The sequence below is a fragment of the Thamnophis sirtalis genome, unplaced genomic scaffold, assembly GCF_051295495.1.
Source record: "Thamnophis sirtalis isolate CommonGarterSnake01/CBP01778 unplaced genomic scaffold, rThaSir2_p1.2 scaffold_3, whole genome shotgun sequence".
NCBI classification, from domain to species: Eukaryota; Metazoa; Chordata; class Lepidosauria; order Squamata; family Natricidae; genus Thamnophis; species Thamnophis sirtalis.
In genome coordinates this window covers 111,636,493-111,660,624 of record NW_028261383.1, presented here as the reverse complement: position 1 = coordinate 111,660,624, position 24,132 = coordinate 111,636,493, and the positions used below count along the sequence as shown (strand labels likewise).

Sequence of the window (24,132 nt, the reverse complement as noted above, 5' to 3'; positions counted from 1 at the left end):
CAGCCTTTCGACCAACCCTGGAACAGAGTAGCGAACCGTCTCGTTGTCACAAACTACGCTTCCCAGAAGACCTTGCAGGCTTTGCGCTTCCCGCCCTTATGTCCTCGGCTGGGTGCTTTCAGAGCGCGCGCGCGAGCGAATATGGATCTCGACAGATTCGAACGGGACAATTCGGTGAATTGTTTGTTGGCCTCGGCGGTGCCTCCTGTTTGCCGGACTGAACCCTGCAGTTTGGGCATCGATGAGGCAGGCAGAGGACCAGTACTGGGTATGAATTCAAATAGATGGGGGAAAGCTAGTGTCTTTGGGGTACTGGCTCAAAAACCATCGTCCGGGCTGAATCTTGTAACTCGCCAGATTCTAGGTAGTCTAATTGCCTGTTGGTGTGAAGCTAACTTAAATATTGCAGTGTTATCTTGTAGACATGGTACATAATTAATGCAGTCTTGATTTGCAACCCTTTTTCTCATTTTGTGCTAATACGCTTCCGATCCTTAAATCCACAAATATCCTCATGCTACTTTTACAAGGTTGACTCAGCCTTCCATCCTTCGGAGGTGGGTAAAATGAGAACCCAAAATTGTTGGGGACAATATGCTGACTCTGTAAACTGCTTAGAGAGGGCTGTAAAGCACCGTGAAGTGGTATATAAGTCTTAATGCTATTGCTAAATGCTATTGCTATTTACTGCACATTCATATGTGTTACCTATTGTAGCAATAGTGTTGTAGCTTAAGTACTGTCAAAGCAGTTTTTCCAAGCCATTTCATTTGTATTGCCTAGTTATTTTACAAGGACGTTTGCTAATTTTATACTTTTTGTAGAGATAACCAAGGCTGAATAACCTTTTTTTGTGTGTCCCCCCCCCAGGTCCCATGGTCTACGGAATCTGTTACTGTCCTGTGTCTCGGCAAAGAGACCTAGAGACTTTGAAAGTAGCAGGTAAAAGGAGTTTCAGGTTGTGATTGTACTTCAGTAATATTGCAACTGTGTCACAGAACAAAGGGTCTGTACAAAAAGAAAACAAAAATACTCTGTTTTTTATTGGGGGAGCAAGATAGGGGAATCATGTTTATTTCTTCCATGCCACATCGCCTGAAAATGATCTTTTTCCTCTTGCTTTCAGATTCTAAAACTCTGACAGAAACTCAACGGGAAGAACTCTTTGAGAAAATAGATGCTGCTAAGGAATATGTAGGATGGGCCCTACACATCCTCTCCCCCAATTTCATCTCAACTAGTATGCAGAGACGGTGAGTGTGGTAGAGACAAGGCAGTCTCTCTATTAGGTGGATTAAATCTTAGGTTTTAAAAGATGCCACACATTTCTCTAAAATTATTCCTCTGTCTGGCCTACCCCTCACTGGAATTGGAACATATGTGTCCTATGGATCTAATTATAATGTGGAATCACTATATAATATATATATATATATATATATATATATATATATATATATATATATATATATATATATATATATATATATATATATATATATATATATATATATATATATATATATTAGATTTTTTTTTTTTTTTACATTTATCGCTGATTTTTACGTTTATCGCTGATAAACGGATAAGAGCCTGTGGCCTAATGGCTAAGATCTTTGCCTAGTATGCCTAGTGTGCAATATAGCCCAGGTTCAAATCCCAGTAAGGGTATGGCTAGCTGATGAGAGCTAAATAGCTTGAAATAGATCTATACTAGTCTCCCTTTATTTATTTATCAGCATAAATATAACATATATATATATATATATATATATATATATATATATATATATATATATATATATATATATATATATATATATATATATATATATATATATATATATACACATACATACATACAGCTGGAGAGTTGGTTGAATTATTATTAACTATCCAAAATGATGTAGCTGTAGTAGAGTATAATGTTTATGTAATTTTTTTAAAAAAAATCAAATTGTCCGGAGCAAATTAGACACATTATATATCCATATTTTTAATGTCATCCAAAGTTACAAAACAGTTCATTTCTTTGTTTCATTGATTGTAGCATACAATGGGCCATCCTATTTCTAATTATTTTTATTTGCCCAGAATGAGAATCATTAATTTGTTTTTGTATATGAACATTGCAGCGTCACATCTGTTTTTATCCTCACAACAACAATCCATTTAAGTATTAAAAATGATAGCTCTCATCACCCTGGCAGCTATATTAACAGTGGGGATTAGATTAGGTTCCTCTTAATTTAGTTAGAATCCTTAATAACAAATCACATTATCTAGCTAATTTCAGTTTCTATCCACCTCTTTTCTGATAAGCTTCATAGTCAATTGTCCTCATCAATCAATGTGATTTCCTTTTACTTGCAGGATGAAGTACAACTTGAATGCACTATCCCACGATACAGCCATTGGCCTAATCCAGCATGCACTAGATTCTGGTGTGCAACTTGCAGAGGTGAACTAGCTCAGTGCCCTAGACTGCCAGGAAGTAGCCAGAAATCCTCCATTCCCCTCACTCTTAATCGGTATTTTTGTTTTCAGGTTTTTGTAGACACAGTGGGACCAGCAGAGAAATATCAAGAAAAGCTAAAGCAGCAGTTTCCTGAGCTGGAGGTTACAGTGAAGCCCAAGGCAGACTCTCTCTTCCCTACTGTAAGCGCAGCCAGCATCTGTGCCAAGGTGAATGCAAAACTCCTTTGTCTCCAATTCCATGTATGTTATGTTATCTAGTGAGATGCACAGATTGGCCCATCAGCTCAATTAACCACCAGGCCTTTCTTAATTTAGATAAAAAATTGTCCATTATTGAAGAAAGAATGCTAAATTATATGGAGTTTTCATATGGTGCAGAAGTCAGTCCCTGTGATCTTATCTTTTACAATCTCTAGGTAGCCAGGGACAGGATTGTAAAGAATTGGAAATTCTTGGAAAAACTGGAAGATGCAGAATTGGATTATGGCTCAGGCTATCCCAATGGTAAATTCTAGTTTATTCTTTTAGTTCCTTCTGTGCATTTGGAGCAGTGATGGGATTCAAAAAAATTTATTACCGGTTCTGTGGCCGTGGCTGGGTGGGTGTGGCAGGGGAAGGATACTGTAAAATCTCCATTCCCTCCCAATCCAGGGGAAAGTTCCTGCAAAATTCCCATTTCCTCCCGATCAGCTGGAACTCAGGAGGCAGAGAATAGATTGCGGGGAGAGGCAGTTAGAGGTGGTATTTACCGGTTCTCCGAACTACTCAAAATTTCCACTATCGGTTCTCCAGAACTGGTCAGAACCTGCTGAATACCACCTGTGATTTGGAGCTGTGCAAAGTGATAATGATGTTTAGATTTAAAATAAGATTAGACAAGCAGAAAACATTTGCTTTGTGAAGAGCCTCTAATTCAGGGTGACAGCTGGATGGCCATGCTATTTTTCATGATACTCCATTCTGTAATATCTTTCTAGTCATCTAAGGCTCTTCACTCGAAAATGGAGGTAATAGGAATGCCAGTTGTAGGAACCACCATGTATTGTTTTCATGCCATGGCCTAATGGGGTTTTATGTTCCTAGGCAGGAACACTGAAAAGAGAAGACATTCCCCCTCCCCCCCCCATCTTACGTTTAAATCATAATTAAAGTTAAATGATTTTTTCCCGATGAGATGTCATCATTTCTTACTCCATTAAGGTAGATAGTTATGGTGCCAAAACTTCACTGTTCTTCAACTGATGCCATAGTTTCCATCTGATGCAGTGATGGGGTTTCCAAACCCTACGACTAAGGTGCGGTTGTAATGTGAAAGTGGAGCTATAACATGTTGCAATTGTAGAGGAGAGTGGGAAAAAAACAGGGTTATCTTAATGTTTGTTATATGCTTTGCCTAATCTCTGCTCCTTTAGCGTAAGTAGTGGCCTGAAATATATTGTTTGATAAAAGGACTTTGCAGATAATATGCAAAGCTTCCTAGCCATCCCTTCTCTCCCCAGATCCCAAGACTAAAGAATGGCTCGTTCAAAACCTGGACCCAATCTTTGGCTACCCACAGTTTGTACGATTTAGCTGGAGCACAGCTCAGCTCATTCTGGAGAACAAAGCTGTGCCTGTTCATTGGTATGTGGATGAACAAGCTATGAGGTGGGCTGACGGATATAGATTATAATGGAGAGTTAAGGAAAATTTAAATAACTACACACAGCTGCTACTATATATTGTGATGTGTCAAGTTTCATTCTCAGAGTTTAATTCTTGCAGAAGGAAACACTCTTTCTCAAAGGCAACAGTTGGGTTGGGGAGTGTATCATTTATTTATTTATTAGATTTTTATTATCCTGCTTTTATTACTTTATAAATAAGTCTAGGTGTCAAGCATACTTAATACTCCTCTCTTCTCCTGTTTTCTCCACAACAACCATCCAGTGAGATATTTTGGCTGAGAGAGAGTGAGTGGTCCAAAGTCACCCAGATGGGTGGGGCTAGAACTCAGAGTCTCCTAGTTTCTAGGCCAGGACCTTAATCACTACAGCAGACTGATGGAGAACAGGAAGTGCATGACATACTGGTATTGATTGGACACCGAGTAAGTAGGGATGAGGTGAATTTGGATAACTAAAAGAGAGTAGGTGAAGAGTTTGGGTTGCTATTTGAATAGTAGGTATGTGTGGAGGATTAAATAGAAGGAATGTGGGTTGTATTTGATCTGAATGGGTCATTTTATCTGTAGAATTTATTCCTTAAAGTGATTTATCATTTATGAGCGAGGATTTCCTGTTTCCCTTCAAGGTTAGTTCTGCTTATTCCCTGATGCCTTGTTCTCTACATGATAATATGAATAGATGGGGGATGTTTAAAACGCTGCAGGTCTAGGAATTGATGATCCCAGGGAATAATTAGAATGCCTGTCACTAGTTTTCACAACTCTTGAGAAACCCATCAAGCAACTCTCCCATTTAATTTCAAGTGTTTTTGTTACCTGCCATCTCACAATGACTTTGGCAGTAATGCAAGACGGTACAGAAGCTGGAGATGCAAAAAAAACCCCCTATTTTCTCCCTAGCAGCAACCTGATACTATTTGGATGCAGGGAAAAGGACTACATACCGAAACACTTTTTAGCAAAGTATCCTAAGAACTAAGAAGATTGTGGGAAAGCAGTGGTCAGTGGTTGCAGCAAGATTCACTGAGTACTTTCTGTTTCTCAAACTAGCACAGAAGAGCACAGTAGTAAAGTAGGATACACCTCAATCTTTCATTTCTCCCTATCTTTGCTTCCTTCATCAGGGATGATACTGAAGATGACCCATCCCAGCAGAGTGCAAAGTTCTTGCTGAGCTACTTTAGCCGGAAGGTTTCCCCCTCCAAGCGTACACCCCATCGCTTCTTTCATGAACGCAAACTGGAGACAGTGAGCAGCTTGTAGATGGTGGCAGGTGGTTTTCTTCTTGTTGAAAATTATCTTACGTTGGCTTGACAGAAAACTGACATCTAGTTTTTAACGGACAGTCACATATCCTTTGAGCCACAGCTACAAAACATGTGAAACCCAAAGGTTTAACTGAAAGATACAAAATTAAACAGAAAGAATACATGTTCTTCCTGGAGACCCTCTTGCCCCTGTGATTTACTGTAATTTTTTTTTAGTTAATAAATTATCAAAAACTGATTGCAAGACTTTTTGTCTGATGTAAATTAATAGGCGCTGATGAAAGCTAAACTAAAGTGACTGAGATGCATGAACGCTAGGAAAAATGCACGTGAAAAACCACACTTTTTAAAAATGACCTCTCTTAAACAGGAAGACAAAAACTCCCTGACTTTTATCCAAAAGAGAAAATGATTGATCTACTGCTCTATGCCAATTAACTGCCATTTTGAACCTTAGCATGGCATGGGATCAGTTTTGTGCTGTTGATCTGGAAGTGAATTTAGTTTATCCTAACACAGTTTCATGAACACAAATAGTTCTTTCAACCCCTGACCTTTTCTAAGAGGAACTAACAAACAGTGACCATCTTCACTTCAAGGATACCACTAAGATTGGACAAAAAATATGAAACAAAAGAAAATTCAATTTACAATCCGTCATTAAGTAACCATTTGAAGTTATGACAGATCCATCAAAAAAGCACTTACAGATTCAAAGTTTATGGCCTCTGCTCTCCCTCCCTTGGGTCATGTGACCTCAGCAACTAGATCACTTTTACAGCTGTTAGTGGCATCCCAACTCTGATTTAAATGTTTTTGCCAGAAACGTGTTTATTTCCGGTGTCTTGGAAAAATGCCAAAAACAAACTGGGTTCGCTTCACCCCTGACATTCACTTCGTGATTGTTGCATTCACTTAATGATTGCCACAAAAAAGGTAGTAAGCACTGATGATGATACCTAATTTGGGTAACGAAACATCTGCAAGAAAACAAGCAAGCTCAGAGAGCACCAAGGATCCCTCAAAGGTCATAAAAACAGGTGCTGTCACCTTTTGACATGTGTAACAACTTATGATCATAGCTTTTGGCTCAATTCCAGTACTAATTTGACTCTATGTATGCATATATGCTGGGTTACATAATGAAATTAAAAATTATTTTTATTTATGGTAGAAATAAAAATCACACCAAGAAACCCTTCTTAGTTAAGACTTTTTTTTGTATATTTTTTGTCCAGTCTGGCTTTTCTTAAAGTGAAGATGGGCTACTGCTTGGAAAAGATCAAGAGTTGAAAGAAATATTTGTGATCATGAAACTGAAATGAAGTCCCTGTTTGAAATTTCACTTAAATCACAAACTGATCAGCTGATCTTTCAACCCATCGACACCATATTTATCCTCTTTACAGGGTTATTACAGAAGACACTTAAAGGGAGCATCATTGAAATGTTGCTGTTACTGCTGTTGCTTGGCAATAGGACACTGCACCAGAGTGGAAGAGAATAAACTTTTGCATATAGCAGGCCTTTATTTTTAATATAATATATTATCTTTCCTGTTTCCAGCCCTGTTACTCCTTTGATGTATATAATTCCATTTTGTCTTCCAAGTTTGCATGTGCTCTTCTACTTCAGTTCCTCATCTCTTTCCTCTCTGAAAGCTTGGCATGTTTCTTTCTATTTTAAGACACCCTACTCCCTCTTTGAACAAGTTCCTTTCATTTCTCTTCAAGAGCCTCCAAGATCTGCTTCTGTACCAAGCCTCTTTTGACATAGAAGATTATTAGCGTACTTGTGTTTGACTATCCTCCCTTCTCATCTGTCTAAATTAATTTCCAGGCTTTCCATCTCCTTTCCCTTTCCTTAGAGACTAAGTCATGTTTGTTGCATCCTTCTTGGCAGTGATAGAACATGGCCTCTTCAGCAGGACATAACAATCCTATTTCAGGGTTATATAATCCAATCTTGAAAGCTTAGCTTAGTCCATAAATAGATAGCTTGTGGCCTGCAGATGCTCTTCCCAGCAGCTCCAGGTAGCATAGATAATGGTGAGATACATTGGGAGTTGTAATTCAACAATATCTGGATGGCCTCTGATTGTTATCAAGTGGAATAATGGAAAAAAGACATTTATTTACATTAATATCCTGTGCGTCATTCAAAAAATCCTTTTACTACAATGCCAATAGCCCAGATGTCAGTATGCCTTCATGCAGTGTGTAACTAGTCACTATATTTTGTCAACTAGTTTGTGATATATGAAAAATCAAAAGGATATTTTGAAATAAAGTTAGAAATTTTACCACATTTCTGTCCATAATGTCATTACACATTTAACCAGGCTGACTGTTTCCTTGGTCAGATCTTAGGTGTTTTAGTAACAAGCTTTTGGAAGTGTGACATATACAATTTGTCAAAGAAATGTAGTTTCCCATAAGCCCTTGCCCCAGGAGAGTATTGGCAACGTTTCATGATATTACTAATCCTCTTATATGGTATATGATAAATTGGGCAGAGATTCTTTTTTTTAGAGCTGTATACCAGTGGTGGGTTGCTAACTGGTTTATTACCGGTTTGCCCGTGCATGCGCAGAAGCGTCTGGGCAGGTGGGCAGAGCCTCCCGCTGCTGCTACTGGTTCGGCCGAGGAGCAACCCACCTCTGCTGTATACATGCCTTCTAGAATAATCACTAAAATTCAGTCCTCTACATTGATTTTTTTTTACACATTTCATAATAAAACACAAACGCACTCCATTTTTTTATTTCCCATAATATTAATAGGTTTAAATCAATCCACAATATGAAATTTGTAGTAAGCGTAGCCAAGGTAAACAGGAATGTGAAATATAGCTGATAAATGAGGATGGATGGGCAGACGAAGATGGGTGTACAATATTACAAGAGAGATTTGAATAGTGTTTAGAGTGGAGAGGCTAGTTGGTGGGGAAAGCTCAAAGAGCACTATGTAAAGATGTCAACATGACAACTCTTGGACTCTCACTGCCACCATGGATTAGATGTTTTCTGACTGGCATATATGTACACTGATCACTTCTGTTTAGATGCTATGTATATTACCCAAGGGTTTTCCTTGACATGGATTGTTTATTATGTAATCATGCTTTTTTGCAGAATCTCTCCCTCTCTCCCCCTCCCTCCCTCCCTCCCTCTTCACTCTGACTGGGTTGCTTTGAAAAATAAATTCAGTTTTGGATGTAATCCAGTTTAGTAACCTAGCAATGCTGGTCCCCCAGTAACCATTGCTTTCAAGCTTACAAATACAACAGGAAAGTCAGCCATGCTGGTCTCTAAGCTAACTTTTCCTATTTCCCCTTTTCTTTTTGAGCTCAGGAAGACCCTTCCATTTTACTTGAGTCCTACTTGCAATTGTATTTGAAGCCATGGCAACAACCGAGGCTAACTTTTCCAGCATTGATTATTTCACTCCACACCCCCACCCCTCCTTGTTCATTCTCTCCCTTGCAGATATTTTCCTTCAGCTAATGCCTGTGAAGGCTGCTTTCCCTTCAGCTAATGCTCATGAATGGCCTTTTGCGTTCTACGACGACTTCCTTGAGCCAGCTCTTAGGACACAAAGAATATGGAGAATATGGAATATGCTTACTGTTCTCTAATACCTTTTCTACTCAATAACTGGGGAAATCTTGGTTCTAGGCAAGTTCCCAAGAGGTGCCCTAATGTTCCAACGTCTACTGCTAGGGCATAGCGCTCAGAGTCCTGGAAAGTGCCGATTCAGAGTCTACGCCACAAGATGCACAGAGTTGTAGAAGATGGCAGGAAGCTGGTAGTATGGGATGTGACAGAATTGCATAGATCACAAGCGATCCCCCCAATCCCCAGGCAATCACTGGAGAGGGGGCTTTTTTTTTCCTCCTGGAAGAATAGTTACCTTGGATTAGAATCCACTTCCACTGCCCTCCATGTCTTCTATAAAAATAAAACGCTTCTGCAAATTCCTTCTCAGACGTTGAAGTAGAAGGTTACCCCTGCAAGGGCTCACACGGTCTTTCCTTTCCTTGCCTGCCTTGTTGACGTCTACCTCTTTTACGCTGTTGCTCTCTTTGAGGTGAGAATAAGAGGTGGAGAAGGCTGCGTCAGAGGCATCCAGCATCAGGCATTGGCAAGGGTCAGCGCTTACTATGAAAGCATCATCCCAGATGTTCTCACACAGCTCCTTGCCATCCTTATACATCTAAGGAGGGGGAAAAGCCACATGTTACAAAAAAAACACGTCTTCCTTGGGAGGTACTACTCTAACCCCATTCAGGTTTGAAAGCAACTGGAATGGATTGTGAAGTTTAGAAACTTAAGAATATGAAAAGTATTGCAGTCTTCCCACAAAGGGCATAATGCAAAGAACTTGAGCAGTCTAACATGATTTGATTTCTAAAAACGAGAACCATTGTGATTTAATTTTTTCAGGAAGTCATGTTCCTGTCTCTAATGCTGATTGTTCTGTTCCTTGGGTAGAATATAACTTGATATTTCTGTGTGGATATACTATGATAAGCTTCATAACATCAAAGACACTTCATTTATTAATATTGTACAGATACTTTCATGGGGAAGGAAAGGGATAAATGTGGCAGGTGAATCCATAAAATGACAATTGGCCACCACCCCTTTCTAACAAAAATGTCTTTCCTATTAGCTTCAAGGCAAGCATCCTCCTCTTGCCTGCATTTCTATTCCAGTATACAAATTACATCATGTTGTTGAAAGAGACAATCCAATCATTTTTAGTGAGGTTAGTAGAAAATAATGGTCAATTTTCTCTTTTCTCAGTCTCTATATTTCATGGTAAATCACCTTTGTCTATCAATAATTATTCCAGACTGGTATATTTGTTTATAAACCAAGATTAAACTGTTGCTTTCTAACTTCTACAATATTTCAAGAAAACAAACACAGGGCAAGGAGTTAGCAATGATAAGGTAGTTGTTACTGCCATATAAGCTTTAACTTTCAGGTATTTTTCATTTGAATTTGCCACTTTATATATACAAACATATATATATATATATATATATATATATATATGTTTGTGTGCACGTGTATGTTCCAGCATAACTCTGGAACGCTTTGAGCAATTTCAACCAAACGTGGTACACATATGACTTACTATCTGGAGAAAAGTATTGTGGGGATAAGAAACCCCTAAAGCCCTTGGAGTGTGTGTTCTGTTAAGATACAGCCTGCTGTGCCTTAAAATGGCTTCTACTTTATAGCTGTAAAATGGCTTCTACCATGCAGCATAGTGGAGTTGCCATGATAATGGCTTCACAGTACTCCACAAGGGGCTCCCTTTGGGAAGGGGGAAAATCCAACATTAGAAATTACATTTGGTCTGGACATTTCCCCCTATAAATAAATACCCGGGCAACGACGGGTTATCGGCTGGTTTTATATAAAACTAGGTGTATGTAATAAGAGCTCATGGAGATCATTGAGAATTGCCAGGCTTTGGGAAACTGAAAAACACTTACAGGATGAAGACATTTGACTATAAACTTTTGGCTATATCTGGCATTTTCTTCTTATTTCCTATTCTTATTTCCCTCCATCTGAGAATACTTTTCTTTGATTTTTTTCCCCTTGAATGCTAGAAATCATTCAGATTTGAGAAAAAGCAAGCTTTGCTATATAAATCATGTCAGTTAAACTCAAATTGTACTGGGCAAGTGTTATTAACACTGAAAACTTTGGATTGGTTTTTAGTGTAATTGCCGCCTTTCAGGAAAACACAGTTCCTGCCCCCCCCCCACACACACACTTTCCACAGTTACTCTTCCCAAACATGCTTGAGTTTCCGAAGCCACAGCCTACGCATCATTTTCAGGCCCTGTACAAACATATACCATATGTTCCCTCACATAAACATGATATGATCTCATCCAATGCATGCAAATTTTAAAAGCATTTGTCTGAATTCTGACATTAGGTTTTCTGTTTTTCTGAAACTCCTATACTCCATAAGTCAAGATATCTGTACTTTTTACCCAACATATCTGAAGGAACAAACTATTCAGCTGAAAGAGATTAACCACCAGAAGTGGCTTTAATTAAATTGTATGTTTGTTTTTTCTGGTCCAATCTGTCTTTTGCCTTGGCTTTGCCTACTTTTTGGAATGTTGTTTCCAACAAAGTGGCCCTTTGCACAGACGCCTTTAGACTGCAGCAAGCAACACAAGAATAGTTCTGCTTATGGCTAAGCAGCACCTTTAGTGTCCTCACCTGGCCAAAGGAATGACATTCCTGACTGCAGTTATGTCCATCAGCTCCCCAGGGCCAGTTGCCAGGGCAGGTCACATCTTCTCTGCAAGCATCATACCTGGGTGGACAATAGGTTTGAGAGCTAAGAAAGACAGCTCATTGGTGTTTGGCTCAATTTGACCATAATCTGGGGGGGGGGGGGGAGATCACAAATTTTAGCAAGGGGTTCTCTGCCTGGCTGCTGAGTGGGCATGTGTATGTTCCAGCATAACTCTGGAACGCTTCGAGCAATTTCAACCAAACGTGGTACACATATGACTTACTATCTGGTGGGCGTGACCTAGTCAGCCTCCTGCACCATGGTGGGGAAGGGATGTTTTTGCCCTCCCTGGGCTCTGGAGGCTTTTCCCAAGGATCTGGGAGGGTGAAAATGACCCCCGGGCTTTAGAGGCTCTCTGGAGGCCAGAAATTTCCCGAACTTCTGGTAGACCCATTTTTTTGCCCACCCCGACCCTCCACACGCACTCTGCACTTATCTGCATCCAAAACAAGCCATCCAAAATGGGGATTCCTGGGAGGATCAGGGTCAGCCAGGAGTGGGATGTGGGGGTTCTCTGAACTGTACATAATCTTAGCTAGAGTTCTCCTAAACCCCTGCAAACCCCCAGCAGCCCACCCCTGAAATAAACCCAAATTCACTCAGTGAGACTTATGATAAACTAGAAATTTGAATTAAAACTTTTTGGAGTAGCCCACACCCTTTTCAGTTCAGGAGAGGACCTCAGATGTTTATATTCAACCAAGAAAAGCTGACATTCTCTTTCATTGCTGGGTTAACTTTTACGCTAGTTCCTGATAGTTTCTCTGTCCTTCTCTGAGCACCCTACCGCACAAATTTATTCATTTTTAAAATATACTTTATAATAATAAAATAATAAAACAAAATAATAACAAAATAGTAAAAGCAAACAGATGGTAATGTTCTCCAAACAAATTTTGTATTCCCTCGCTACCCAAGTCAAATTTCCAAACCTAAATCATCCCTTTTGCCTGATGTTAATTTTCCAGCAGGGAATCACTTAACCTTGTCAGAAAAAGTTTAGATTTTAAGCTTATAATTCCCCTCATAGCAAGGTTGAACCGATAGAGAATAGGACATTAGTTTTCTCAAATTTTTAGCAATTTAAAATTATTATACCAGGCTAGTACATGTGTTTGTTTTGTAGATGATAGCAAAGGCCTTTGCTGCCATCTAGTTTTCATCCTGATTTTTGCAGCCCAATCATGGTAATCCTAAATAACACTTCTCTAAATAAATAATAAATAATGTCCTTAAATATGTGCATCTCTTCAGAAATATGGTCTCTTCTTTTCAGATAACGTAAAGGATCATGGTTCTATTTAGCCCAATGTACATATCTTCTTCTTTGCCATATCCGTCATCAGATGTTGGCGATCCTATTTTTATCAACAGCTGCAAGAAAAAGTGCTGTTGAGTTTTGTCCAAACCAGTCCCTTAGATTTTGAAGCCATGATATTCTTCTTCTACCTGGACCTCGTTTGCCTTCAATCTTTCCTTGGAGGATTAAGTGAAGTATGCTGTATTTTTCTGGGTGTATATATGTATGTTTTCAATTATAGAAAAGAAGACAGAGCTATTTGTTACATTTACTCAATGTCTTCTACTTTCAACAGGTTTTGTACTTAATTCTTCCTCCCTAGCAGGATGGCCTCTTCTAGATGTGGAGATGTGATAACTTACCACTGGTCACAGAAATTCTGGCAGAGAGGTACAGCCATCAGGGCTGTGGGTTGTTGATGATGAGGCCATTGAGCAGCAATGGGGGAGCAGTGGTAAAAACAATCCAGTTGCTGAAGGTACTCCTCACACCTGCCAAAATGAATCAAACAACAGCAAGCATAAATATTGACCCAAAGATACAGGGGAGAAAAGCAAGGCAGGCATCTGTTCCTCCCCATTTTGGTAATTAGTGATCAGAAAGGCTGGCAGAGGAAAAGTCATGAAACAGGCTAGGGGTAAAATGCTATAGGTTCGCACTGGTTCACGTGAATCTTTAGGGACGATTATCGTTGGTTCTGTAAACCGGTAGTAAAAAAAATTCCGAGGATTACCCGGCTCAGCTGTGAGCCACGTGATCATTGGAAGCTTTTCCCCCAACTTCTTAAAGCATTTTATTTCCTGCTGGTTCGGGCGAATAGGGTTATTCAGGGTTAAGCAGGGGGGGAAAAGCTTCTGACAATCACGCAGATCAGCTGAACATTTTTTCATGCTGATCAGCTGAACATAATTTGCTTTTTTTACTACTGTTTCAGATGAGTAGGTAGTAAAAAATGCTTTAAAATTTTTTTAAAGTTGACCACGCCACCCAGTCACACGACCCACCCTCCCACCAAGCCATGCCTACCAAGCCACGCCTAGAGAACCTTTGGCAATTTTTTTTACATTTAACCACTGGACAGGGCCCAGCTTCACAAGCCCTAGAGGCCCATGGCTGACATAGGTAGGGTCCCCTTCATTTCAGAAGTGCAGTCTTGGGGATGACCTGATGCTGAGGCTTCCACAATGATTCCAAGATCCAGCACTGGCTCTGGAAAGTTCTTGGGCAACTTCTGGTGAGCAACAGGCATCTATAGAAAGAAACCTTCTATCAGCATCTCTATTTCTTTGGCATGAGATTAGCTATAGTATTATCCTTCTGCAAACTACCCCTCCAACAATTGCAGTCCAGACCAAGGAAGATGTATGCCAGATCAACAGTCAAAATACGGTTATAGCAATAGCACTTACTTATATACCGCTTCACAGTCCTCTCTAAGCGGTTTACAGAGTCAGCATATTTCTGCCAACAATCTGGATCTTCATTTTACCCACCTCGGAAGGATGGAAGGCTGAGTCAACCTTGAGATTCGATCTGCCAAATTGCAGGCAGCCAGCACTCAGCAATATAATATATATATACTGTATATATTTCCTTTGACTTATCTTGTTTTCAGGATTTTAACTGCAAGACACCCATAGTTGCTATGGTGTCAGATGGCCTTGAAATCATCATCATCATCCATATTATGGATATTTTATACTCATCCTACGGTACTCTCATTTTCTCTCCCTGCTACATAATTCTACAAAGCTTCTAAAAAGGAGCCATACTTACTTTCTGCATACATCTGGCAGATACCCAACTCTTCTTCTGCGCTTGGATTGGCTTTGTGCTTCCCTCCAGATAAGCAGTGATCTGTATCCTTTGCATTGACCCAAAACATGGTCAGTGCCGAAGCCATCACCATTATCCAATTGGTATTGCCACTACCTCTCATGACTAGAAAACAAGGGCAGAGGGAACAAGGAAAAACTGAATTGGTGTGGAGAAGCTTGCTTCTCTGTTTTCTAGCATGCCAGCCAGCCAGCCAGCCAATCAGGTTATAGGAGACGGCTCCCACACCCCAGGTATATCTTCCGGCAGTAACACCCTGGATACATCATACTTTCATCCCTGTCCACCAATTCCCTGAATCTTGCTTCTTCCTTGATAAGCTACTAAGATGCTGCAATTAAATTATTCCTACTGTTCATTGTTTGACTTCTGCAGCTGTGGTCCACTCTCATTGCTAGGTAATTCAAGGCAGCCAACTGCCGGCAATTCTACAGCACCCGGGTTAGGGCTAGCTGTCATGATAAACACCAGCAGCTCCCTTCTTAAAGAGAAGATATTGTTAAGAAAAATGTGAATGCCTCCATCTTCATGGAAAAATTAAAAAATGTGTAAGCAAATTGCACATTTATGTAAACAAGCACGAAACGAGGAGGGACACAATTCCAGGAAAGATTTATACAAGGTGGGCAAAGAAAAGAAGGTTTAGGCTTTCACCACAGTTCAGCCTGCAGGAATATTCCACAGTGATCACTATGCTGTGGAATGCGCCAATTGGTTTATGACATGACATACAAGTCATTGTTGAGGAACTTACCAGTAGCTACATGGGATGTCACAAGCAATGTGTGCAGAGGTTATAAATTCTACCCCTCATCCAGAGGGCAATCCGGCTTTGCAGTGGTATTTTGCTTAAATGAACAACTTCTTGGTTGCATTTGCTATTGGCTATAAACCTCACCTTGAGGGATAGATTAGATATGGAGGGAAAGGACAATTTTTACCAGAAAAACCTAAGGAAAGTTGTGATCCATCTGAGAAATAGAATCTTAATGTGGAAATGTCGAAAACTTGGCCACTTGAGACTACACCTGACATCTCTTTCACTTTTATTTTTCTTGCTTCTTTCGATTGAAAATTTTTCATTCAGATGCTTAGTAATCATTCTTCCTCCTCCTCGTGGAATGGGGGGGTGGGAACTCCATCAAAATGAAATGCAGATGAAGGAGAGGTTGTTATGATCAGTCAGAAAGCCTGAAGCTGATGGCGTAATGAAAAAAAAAAGCACTTTTGGGACCTGAAGCTGATGGCGTGTCAGTGCAGAGGTGTATCAGCACCATTAAGCCAGGCTGCCTGTCTCCTGAAGCTCAGCGTGCCTTGCTACCTATGGACAGACACGTCTTGTGTGTGTCGATTCTGTCTAAGTCTCATCTGTGGAAAGATGTGGCTTTAATTAATGTTTGCAAAGTGTTCTGATAAGCCTGAAGATAGCATTGCGGTAGAAATGGGTGGGGTGTGTGTGAAGGAAGATATGGGAAGATGATAACACCAGAGACAGAGAAACAGCAGAGGCATAAGTTGTTTAACGGACAATATAAAGCACATCACATCTCAACTCCTGCTTCCTGGTACAGCTTGAACACCCTCTTTCAAATTTGGTTGTTTATTTTTGTTTTATTGCATTTATAAAATATTACCAGTACAACAAAAATATAAATGCCACATTTGATATATTTAAAGGGTAACAGCTACAAATACCCTTCGTAATATACAATTAGAGAAGAAAAAAAAGTCATGCTAATATGTAATTGCAAAGAAAATCAGTTTAAACTTTGACAAAACATCCATCCATCCATCCCCCACTGTTGTATGCCAAAAGCCAATTTATCTTTCCAATGTAACTTACCATAGTTCTTTGACAATCCCTGCCCACAGGAAGAAATAGTAACCATATGAGCAATCAAGTTCATGAAATCCAAAATATTGGGGACCTGGACTTCATGCATCTTGCACATACATAAGTCACTTTGTTTCTTCCTGTCCCCTGGGAAATTCTGCACATACTTCCTAAGTGTGGGTCCTAAAAATAATGAGCCTTTGTAGAGGGAACATGCATTGGTGAACAAAAAAAGACAGTGGATCCATATTTCCTGCATCTTTTGTTGTTGGGTCCTTGAACAAAGTGTGCCAGAGGGTAAAATCTCACTACAACAGCAACTATTTTCAAGGCAAGGTGTCTCTCTACCCCATCCTTTCTTTCGTGATATCAAATTTTGGTGAGGCAGTCCATGAAATACGAGTCTAGATTTCCAGTTCCCTAGAAACAGTCACCTTGAGTATTAAGATGCAGAAATTTGACAAGCAATCTTTGTTTCAAAGCTGAATAAAATCAGCTTTGTAATGCCTCCTGGCTAAGATATATACAAAATGATCTGATTCCCTCATATTATATTATTGCTTTTTAAATCATGATGAGCAAAGTCAATGGGGAAACTAATTCACTTAACAACCTTGTTACTAAATTAACAACTGCAGAGGTTCACTTAACAATTGTGGCAAGAAAGGTTTTTATACTGGGACAAAACTCACGTAACAAATGTTTCAATTAGCAACACAAATTTTGGGCTCAATTGTGGTCGTTAGTCCAGGACTGCCTGTATATATGTTGCCAGTGGTCTAATTTATCTCATGTTTTGTTGGAGCTCTTGCATTTTAGCATTAAAGACCATGAGAATTGAAAAAAGAATACAGATGCAGAGTATGGGATATTAGTGGTGGCGCAGAGAAAGACGGAACTACATCATAGGATATGAAACTGGAGAAACACAGCAGCCTGTGGAGATAAAAACCTAATTTCAACCAAACCCCAACTGATTAGCTGTCTGGGAAAGGAGAATGAATTGCATTTCCTGTGGTTTCTCCCAAACTTTCCAGAAGGACAAGATTAATGGGAATGGGAATTGTGTCATGATCTCGGGGATCTTTTTCTCCCAGATGCATCAATAAAGCTTTGACGTTCAATGAAATGAAAAATGAAAAAAAAATGGCACTGCTTTGAAAAACCATGGGTGGGAGAACCATCAGTGCAGAATCATCCTATCTGCATTTATTACTCCAAACTTTTGGTCACATCTCTGCTTCAGCTTTCATTAATAACCCTGTGCTTCCATGTCAAGCCCTGTCTCATAAATCTTATTTCATAAAATGCAAATTATGGGCTGGTTTGATGCTCAAAGTATTTAACAGTGTTTTCCCCTCTTTACTGCAAAAGGTGGCAACACTTAATTGAATTTGTCTGGGTTCAACAGCTGAGCAGGGCCAGATCTAGTTAGTACAGGGATGGGAGACTATCAGGAAATTTCAGGGCTATAGATTAGACTGGGAGATTGAAAGATATCCTGGAGGAAGGCAACAACAAGCCATTTGTCATGCTGCTGCAAAGAAATTTAATACACGTCTATAAATCCCCAGGAGTCAAGCTTAACTCAGAGGAGATATTACCTTTAATATAGCACACACATATATAGGACCCAGCTCACCATAAAGAAGAATGATAGTTCTTCCTGTCATGTGCAGCCAAAGGGGGGGGGGAGTGATGCAACGTGTTATGCACAAATTTCACCTCTAATGTACTTATACAAAAAGGCAAAATTTGAATTGTAATGGCATGACATGTTTCCATCTTTGCCTGTTATTAAGACTAGCTACAGAAGCTTCTTCCTCTTCCGTATTCCTATTACCCCTACCACTACCTTTGGATTGCTTGAAAAGGGACCAAGCTACAACTCCAATTTCAGATGACAAATTAAACAAAGCATTGTTTCAGGTGATTGGCGTCATCTGTAACTATCTTAGCTGGTCTGCTTTAAGACTAGTAAGGGTTTGTCGGTAAACTTCAATGTGGCATCAGATAATCAAAAACTGAGCCAGGAACTTTCCAAGTATCCAGGGATTTGGCTATGAATCAGGAGTGGGTTCCGGCAGGCACTACTGCCGGTTTGCTCGTTTGTGCACCGCACGTGCACGCTTGATGCACGCTGTGTGATTAAAATTGTTCTGCGCATGCGCAGAACCAAAAAACAAGATGGTGGCACCTATGACGCTGCCGGAAGAACCGGTTCGAGGGCGTGGCAGGCCTGGGTCGCTGCTGGTTTCAGCGACTCAGACTGTCAAACCACTACAGGTTCAGCTGAACCGGTCTGAACCGATAGGAACCCACCACTGCTATGAATCCAGTTCTTTGGAATCTACTTTAGCAAATTCCCACTGGTTTCTAATGTTTCATGGTCTCCCCATTTGATTGTAAGCAATCCCAGTTCCAGACTCCTTTTTTGAACTCTCAATGACCTGGAATAGGAATATTTGTCTAATCTCACTTTACATACATGCTATTTTTTTTAATCCTATGCAAACATAATTTGCTTTCCCTTATGCTATTTTTAGTGACTCCAATGATCCCATAAACTGGGAGATAGGAGACCTACTGTTTGAAAATAAATCTTGGCATCCTTGTTTATAAGACTGGTTTTGCTAGCCTGAATGAATTCGAATTTGAAGCGACTGCCATCCTAAGAGTTGGAGGTAACCCCCCCATTCCCCTGCACCCAATAAGACCCACTTTAGAGCTAAATATCTAAATCTTTATGGAGGGATATTCTCCACGCCTAGGAGCGCAAAAGGGTCATCCATTATTAAACCTTCCTTTCTTGGCTGACATTGAACAGTGGCTTTATTATGAACTATCCTTTTATTCCCTGGCACACAGCCTGGAAAATACTGATGGCCTCAATCTCAACACAGATTAGGGACACTTTTTTCTGAGCAACTGTCATCCTTGTGGCAGCAATTATGGTAACCAGTTCCTCCATTGATCACAATGGAGCACAAGAAGGCAACCCTCGGAAGCAAAAAGTTGTATGGACACATGTCAATAATATTAGGCTTCCTTGCTCATTTTTTGGGAGTTTTTTATGAACAAGTCTGATTTGTAATACATCTTGAAGAAACCAGCCAAAATGTATCAGGTCAGATTAGAATTAATAGGATTCCATCCATATAGTTGCAAAAAGAACATCTTATTTGGAATTTTATTTGAATCAAAGCTGATCTCCAGGATTTAGTGTGTGTATGTATGCATGTGAAGGGGACATTGTTTTAAATTGGAGGAAAATATTCCATAAAGTGCTTTTCCATTAAGTATCCATAATATTTTAGTAAGGTTATGGACAAAAATCCCAACATTTTAATTTTCTTATTTCTAGCACCAAAAATAGACAGATACATTACACAAGAAATAGGATAAATGTGGGGTTATCATGTTTTCCTCCTTCTCAAGATAAATGCTTATGGTTTCACTCAAATTATAATTAAACTCTGCACCATTTGTATGTAGCAACTCACTTTTCAAGTTTTAGGAATCCATAAATTTTTGCCAGTATATAGTATTCTATAAATTACACTGATTTGCACATGGAAAATAGCATGCATACAAAAAATAAACATTCTTTAGAATCTGTAATTATAAGCATCCTTATCTAAAAATAAGTCTCACAAACTTCAAAAGAATTTCTCTCCCGACCATTGGATATATGATTGCATTCTTACTAAACTATCATCTCGGCAAATATGCAGAATGAATTAAGAATGGGTGCTTACTTTAAAGTCTGCCCATTCCTTTGAGCAATTTTCATAAAATAACAAGTAACACAAAGCTCTTAATTCATTTCATATATTTGCCTATTTTCTTAATTTGCCTAATCTTCTCAATGTAAAACGTATTAGAAATTAACTCAGTAAACTTTGCTTATTTGGGGCCCATGCTGTTCAATACAATAGTTCATTAATAAGCTATGTGCCTTCCCCATATTCTCCCCCTTCTCTCTCACACACACACATCTAAAAATTTGAAGCAAATGGGCATCTTGTCCTGTTCAGGAAAATCTTATTTACCTACATAGATATTCTGTCCATAAATTCTAATTAATTCTGATTCCCGTTTACCCAGGTAAACAGAAGCCTCCTTAACCATAGTAGAGTTCCATATTTACTATAGGATGCAGGTTATATTAAAACCGTTGCCAACAAAGACCTGTTTAAAAACTATAATTAGTTGCATACCTCACACCCCACAACCCCCAGATTGGGACAGTCCCAACCACCTTGGCTGTGAAAAGATTGTAAAGACCTGGGTTTTTTCCTGGACCTAGGCATTGGGGCAAGAATATGGAGTTAGCCCAATCTATGCCTGGTGTATGTGATGGAGTTTATAGTGCCTGGTGATCATATTATGACTGTTTTATTATGTTGTCATTTGCTGGAATTGAACAAATCTCCTTAGAGGTTAATTTATATTGTCTTTGTTGTTAGCTGCCCAGCATTCACATGGGTGGCCATATAAAATGTCTAGTAGCTAAATAAACAACAACAAAAATTAACTTTCTGGCCATTCAGTTGAGGTGGGGTTTTTAATTTGGAATAGTGGACGGCGACCCTTGTTACTCATAAAAGTTTTAGGAAATCCTTCTGAAAACTATCCTATATCTCAGGATTTAAAAAAAAATCTTTTCAATACTTTATGCTAATGAATCCCCTGAATTAAATTGCAGCCCAACATTACACTAAAATACCTCTGTTAAAGTATGGTCTGACATCCACACTTTACAAACCTAGCAGGTTTCCTTTAACATATGAGTTATACCAATTAGAGGTTCCCTCTTAGCCTACGTTATAATTTTGCAACACGACGATTTTAATTGCATTCGGACGCCAACCCCCCCCCCGCCCCCCAATACATCCAAATCTAATTAAAACTAGGCCGGTAAGAAAACTTACAACCATCCTTATACCCAAGGAAGAAAGACCGAGTTTCTTTCTTCCCACCAAGGAAGAAAGACGAGAAGAGTTTCTCCTTTTCCATGCCCTGAAATCTTTTGAGACTAAACTAAAACGGATACCTGCAGAATCAATCTCTCTCTCTCCCCCCCTCTCTCTCCCCCTCCCCTTCCACCTCCCTCTCCCTCTTTTCCTTCCGAAAAATCGATTCGGCAAATAAACACCCCGATCCCGGATCTTTCCTCAGTAGCCTTCAGACGTGAACTGAACCCGCACTGCAGCCGCACGTTAATTTACAGGCGCCTCTACTTTCAGCAACCCCATTCAGGCGCTGGTGGGGCGGGGGTCCTGCAGAGAGTGGAAGGTTAACTTTTAACCCCATCATCCCGCGAGCTGCAAAGCGAACTGGCTTCGCCTTCTTGCACCCCACCGGAGCCATCTGTGGGGCTACCTTGCAAGGCGAGGAGGAGGCGGGGCGGCGATTGCGTCCCTGTCTCGGAGTCCCCTCTCGACTCCGGACAGGTTTCGCAGTTGTGACCCGGCGCGGCGCAGCACCCCTCGTTTCGCGGGACGCCTCACCTGGAAGCCGCACGATCCGAATGATTTCCCTCCCCCTCTTCTGATGTCGCCTCGTTCCCTGGTCGAGAGCTTCGCCCGAACGAACCTCGATCTCCCGGTTCTGATCCGGAGGAACTGCGTTACCGCTGCCGCTGTCACCGCGCTCTGCTTTGAAGCAAAGAAGCCGAACTGCCGCCACCGCCGCTGCGGCAATATACCAATCCTCCCCCCCTCCGCCCCCCTGGCGCTCACACGCCTGTCCCAATCGCCGCTAGACGCCCGCCCGTCAGCTCTCGAGTAGGTTCCCAAGGCGGCGCCTGGTTGGGTAAAGGATAAACAGACTTTCTCCACCGAATACTTTCTATGGCGCGTCGGGCCCAGGCAGGGTCCACGCGCTGCCCCCCCCCAAAAAAAACAAGTCTCTACCCTCAGCAGGAGGAGGAACGCCTTTTTGCCATTCAGATTAACAGCCCCCGGTAGATGAAGTTATCTAATTCTTAAAAAGTAGCAAGTGGGTTTAACCATCACCAGAGTACTTCTTGTGGCGTTCCAAAAGACATCACAGGTCAGTCCCTGGGAATTACTGCCTCACTGGAAGTAATGGGAAAAGAAGCAAGTTATTTTATTGTGTAAGCAGGTTGTGTTTTATCTCTGTTTAAGATGTTTCTTTCTGCTACAAAAATGGGATGATCAACAGAGCTGCATGAAATTTACTCTATCATCTATCTATCTATCTATCTATCTATCTATCTATCTATCTATCTATCTATCTATCTATCTATCCATCCATCCATCCATCCATCCATCCATCCATCCATCCATCCATCCATCCATCTATCATCTATCTATCTATCTATCTATCTATCTATCTATCTATCTATCTATCTATCTATCTATCTATCCATCCATCCATCCATCCATCCATCCATCCATCCATCCATCCATCTATCCCCATCCATCCATCCATCCATCTCTATCTGTCTGTCTGTCTGTCTGTCTGTCTGTCTGTCTGTCACACCATACAATTCTTGGTGTTTTACAATGCAATGGCAGGAGCAACAGAACCTCATGAAATTAATGTATTTGTTTATGCAGCTACTCAGATAAGGAGCCACTATTTTCACTTTGACCATCAGTAGTTTGGAACTTGGAGCCTTCGCAGTATGATCTTTTTTTTAAAAATGCGAGACGCAGCTTTGAGCCAGCAGGAAATTTTGCCAGACTGGGCTTTGGTCTGAGCCAGCAGCGAACATCGTGCCCATTCTGATGCAGTTCAGCTACTGGAAATAGGCGATTCGGCTTTATGAACTCCTTTGGGTTCCGACTCAGCCATCATCAGGGGCTGACATAGCTCTGTCGTGTTTTTAAGTTGCTGATCCAGCTGAAAAAAATAATAAGGAGTCACATCTAATTAGTTTCAAAGCATCTTGCAAGACATATATGTAAGCGGGCTGTTATCCACCACAGCTTAGCCCCTAATAAAAATGAGTCTTTAAGATGTTACCAATGTCCTTAGCTCATGTCTTACTGCTAGCAAGCTCAGCATAGGTGCCTGGCACTCAGCTTCACGTTTCTCATTGCCTGCATTGTAAATGATAAAAACTATGGTTCACAGGGCTGAATTAAAAGGAATATAGTGCATTTTAAAATACAAACAGTAAATTCCATTTAAAGCATCACATATTTTCATTGTCTGCTTTACTGCTGTTTACTGTTTACTGCTTTAAAGTAAACATATTTGACTCCTAGTGACTCCTAGAGACTTCATGGATGCTTCTTGGCTCCAATATGAAAAAAAAATGCTGTTTTTTTCCCCTAGGATGTTTATTAGATTACCTCCTTGGGCTTTGCTCCAAGTCTTTCATTTAAATGCAATATACATTCAGAACCAGCCCTGCTTAGTTTGCCCTGCTTCGTTTGTCA

The 24,132-nt window shown here is 40.2% G+C and overlaps 2 protein-coding genes across 4 annotated transcripts; one reads left to right on the top strand and one right to left on the bottom strand.

Moving 5' to 3' along the window:
- Positions 1-125: 125 nt before the first annotated feature.
- On the top strand, positions 126-8,277 carry RNASEH2A (ribonuclease H2 subunit A). Of its 3 annotated transcripts, none has more exons than XM_087709691.1 (9): positions 126-268; positions 871-942; positions 1,127-1,253; positions 2,374-2,461; positions 2,548-2,685; positions 2,895-2,982; positions 3,978-4,101; positions 5,269-5,417; positions 6,822-8,277. In XM_087709691.1, the coding sequence occupies exons 1-8, from the start codon at positions 142-144 to the stop codon at positions 5,405-5,407; spliced, it is 903 nt and encodes a 300-aa protein (XP_087565817.1). In that variant the 5' UTR covers positions 126-141; the 3' UTR covers positions 5,408-5,417; positions 6,822-8,277. The 3 variants fall into 3 exon arrangements, with proteins under 3 accessions (XP_087565817.1, XP_087565818.1, XP_013928979.2); XM_087709692.1 differs by lacking the exon at positions 6,822-8,277 and adding an exon at positions 6,651-6,799; XM_014073504.2 differs by lacking the exon at positions 6,822-8,277 and having other exon boundaries at positions 5,269-5,650.
- Positions 8,159-22,432, bottom strand: RTBDN (retbindin). Its single transcript, XM_014062562.2, has 6 exons — positions 22,231-22,432; positions 14,824-14,988; positions 14,212-14,296; positions 13,410-13,538; positions 11,669-11,765; positions 8,159-9,626 (listed from the first exon to the last, which is right to left on the bottom strand). Exons 2-6 carry the CDS (start codon positions 14,984-14,986, stop codon positions 9,330-9,332), a joined length of 771 nt encoding a protein of 256 aa, XP_013918037.2. The 5' UTR covers positions 14,987-14,988; positions 22,231-22,432; the 3' UTR covers positions 8,159-9,329.
- Between the last annotated feature and the right edge of the window lie 1,700 nt (positions 22,433-24,132).

What these genes read in the sequence shown, in the direction of transcription:
- RTBDN (XM_014062562.2), bottom strand. Translation starts at nt 14,986, where the DNA reads ATGAGAGGTAGTGGCAATACCAATTGGATAATGGTGATGGCTTCGGCA. An exon ending in CTGCCAGATGTATGCAGAAA is followed by an intron (nt 14,297 to 14,823) that starts GTAAGTATGGCT and finishes TTCTTTCTATAG; the next exon opens with ATGCCTGTTGCTCACCAGAA. An exon ending in TGTGGAAGCCTCAGCATCAG is followed by an intron (nt 13,539 to 14,211) that starts GTCATCCCCAAG and finishes TCATTTTGGCAG; the next exon opens with GTGTGAGGAGTACCTTCAGC.
- RNASEH2A (XM_087709691.1), top strand. Translation starts at nt 142, where the DNA reads ATGGATCTCGACAGATTCGAACGGGACAATTCGGTGAATTGTTTGTTG. An exon ending in TCAACTAGTATGCAGAGACG is followed by an intron (nt 1,254 to 2,373) that starts GTGAGTGTGGTA and finishes TTTTACTTGCAG; the next exon opens with GATGAAGTACAACTTGAATG. An exon ending in AAAGCTGTGCCTGTTCATTG is followed by an intron (nt 4,102 to 5,268) that starts GTATGTGGATGA and finishes TTCCTTCATCAG; the next exon opens with GGATGATACTGAAGATGACC.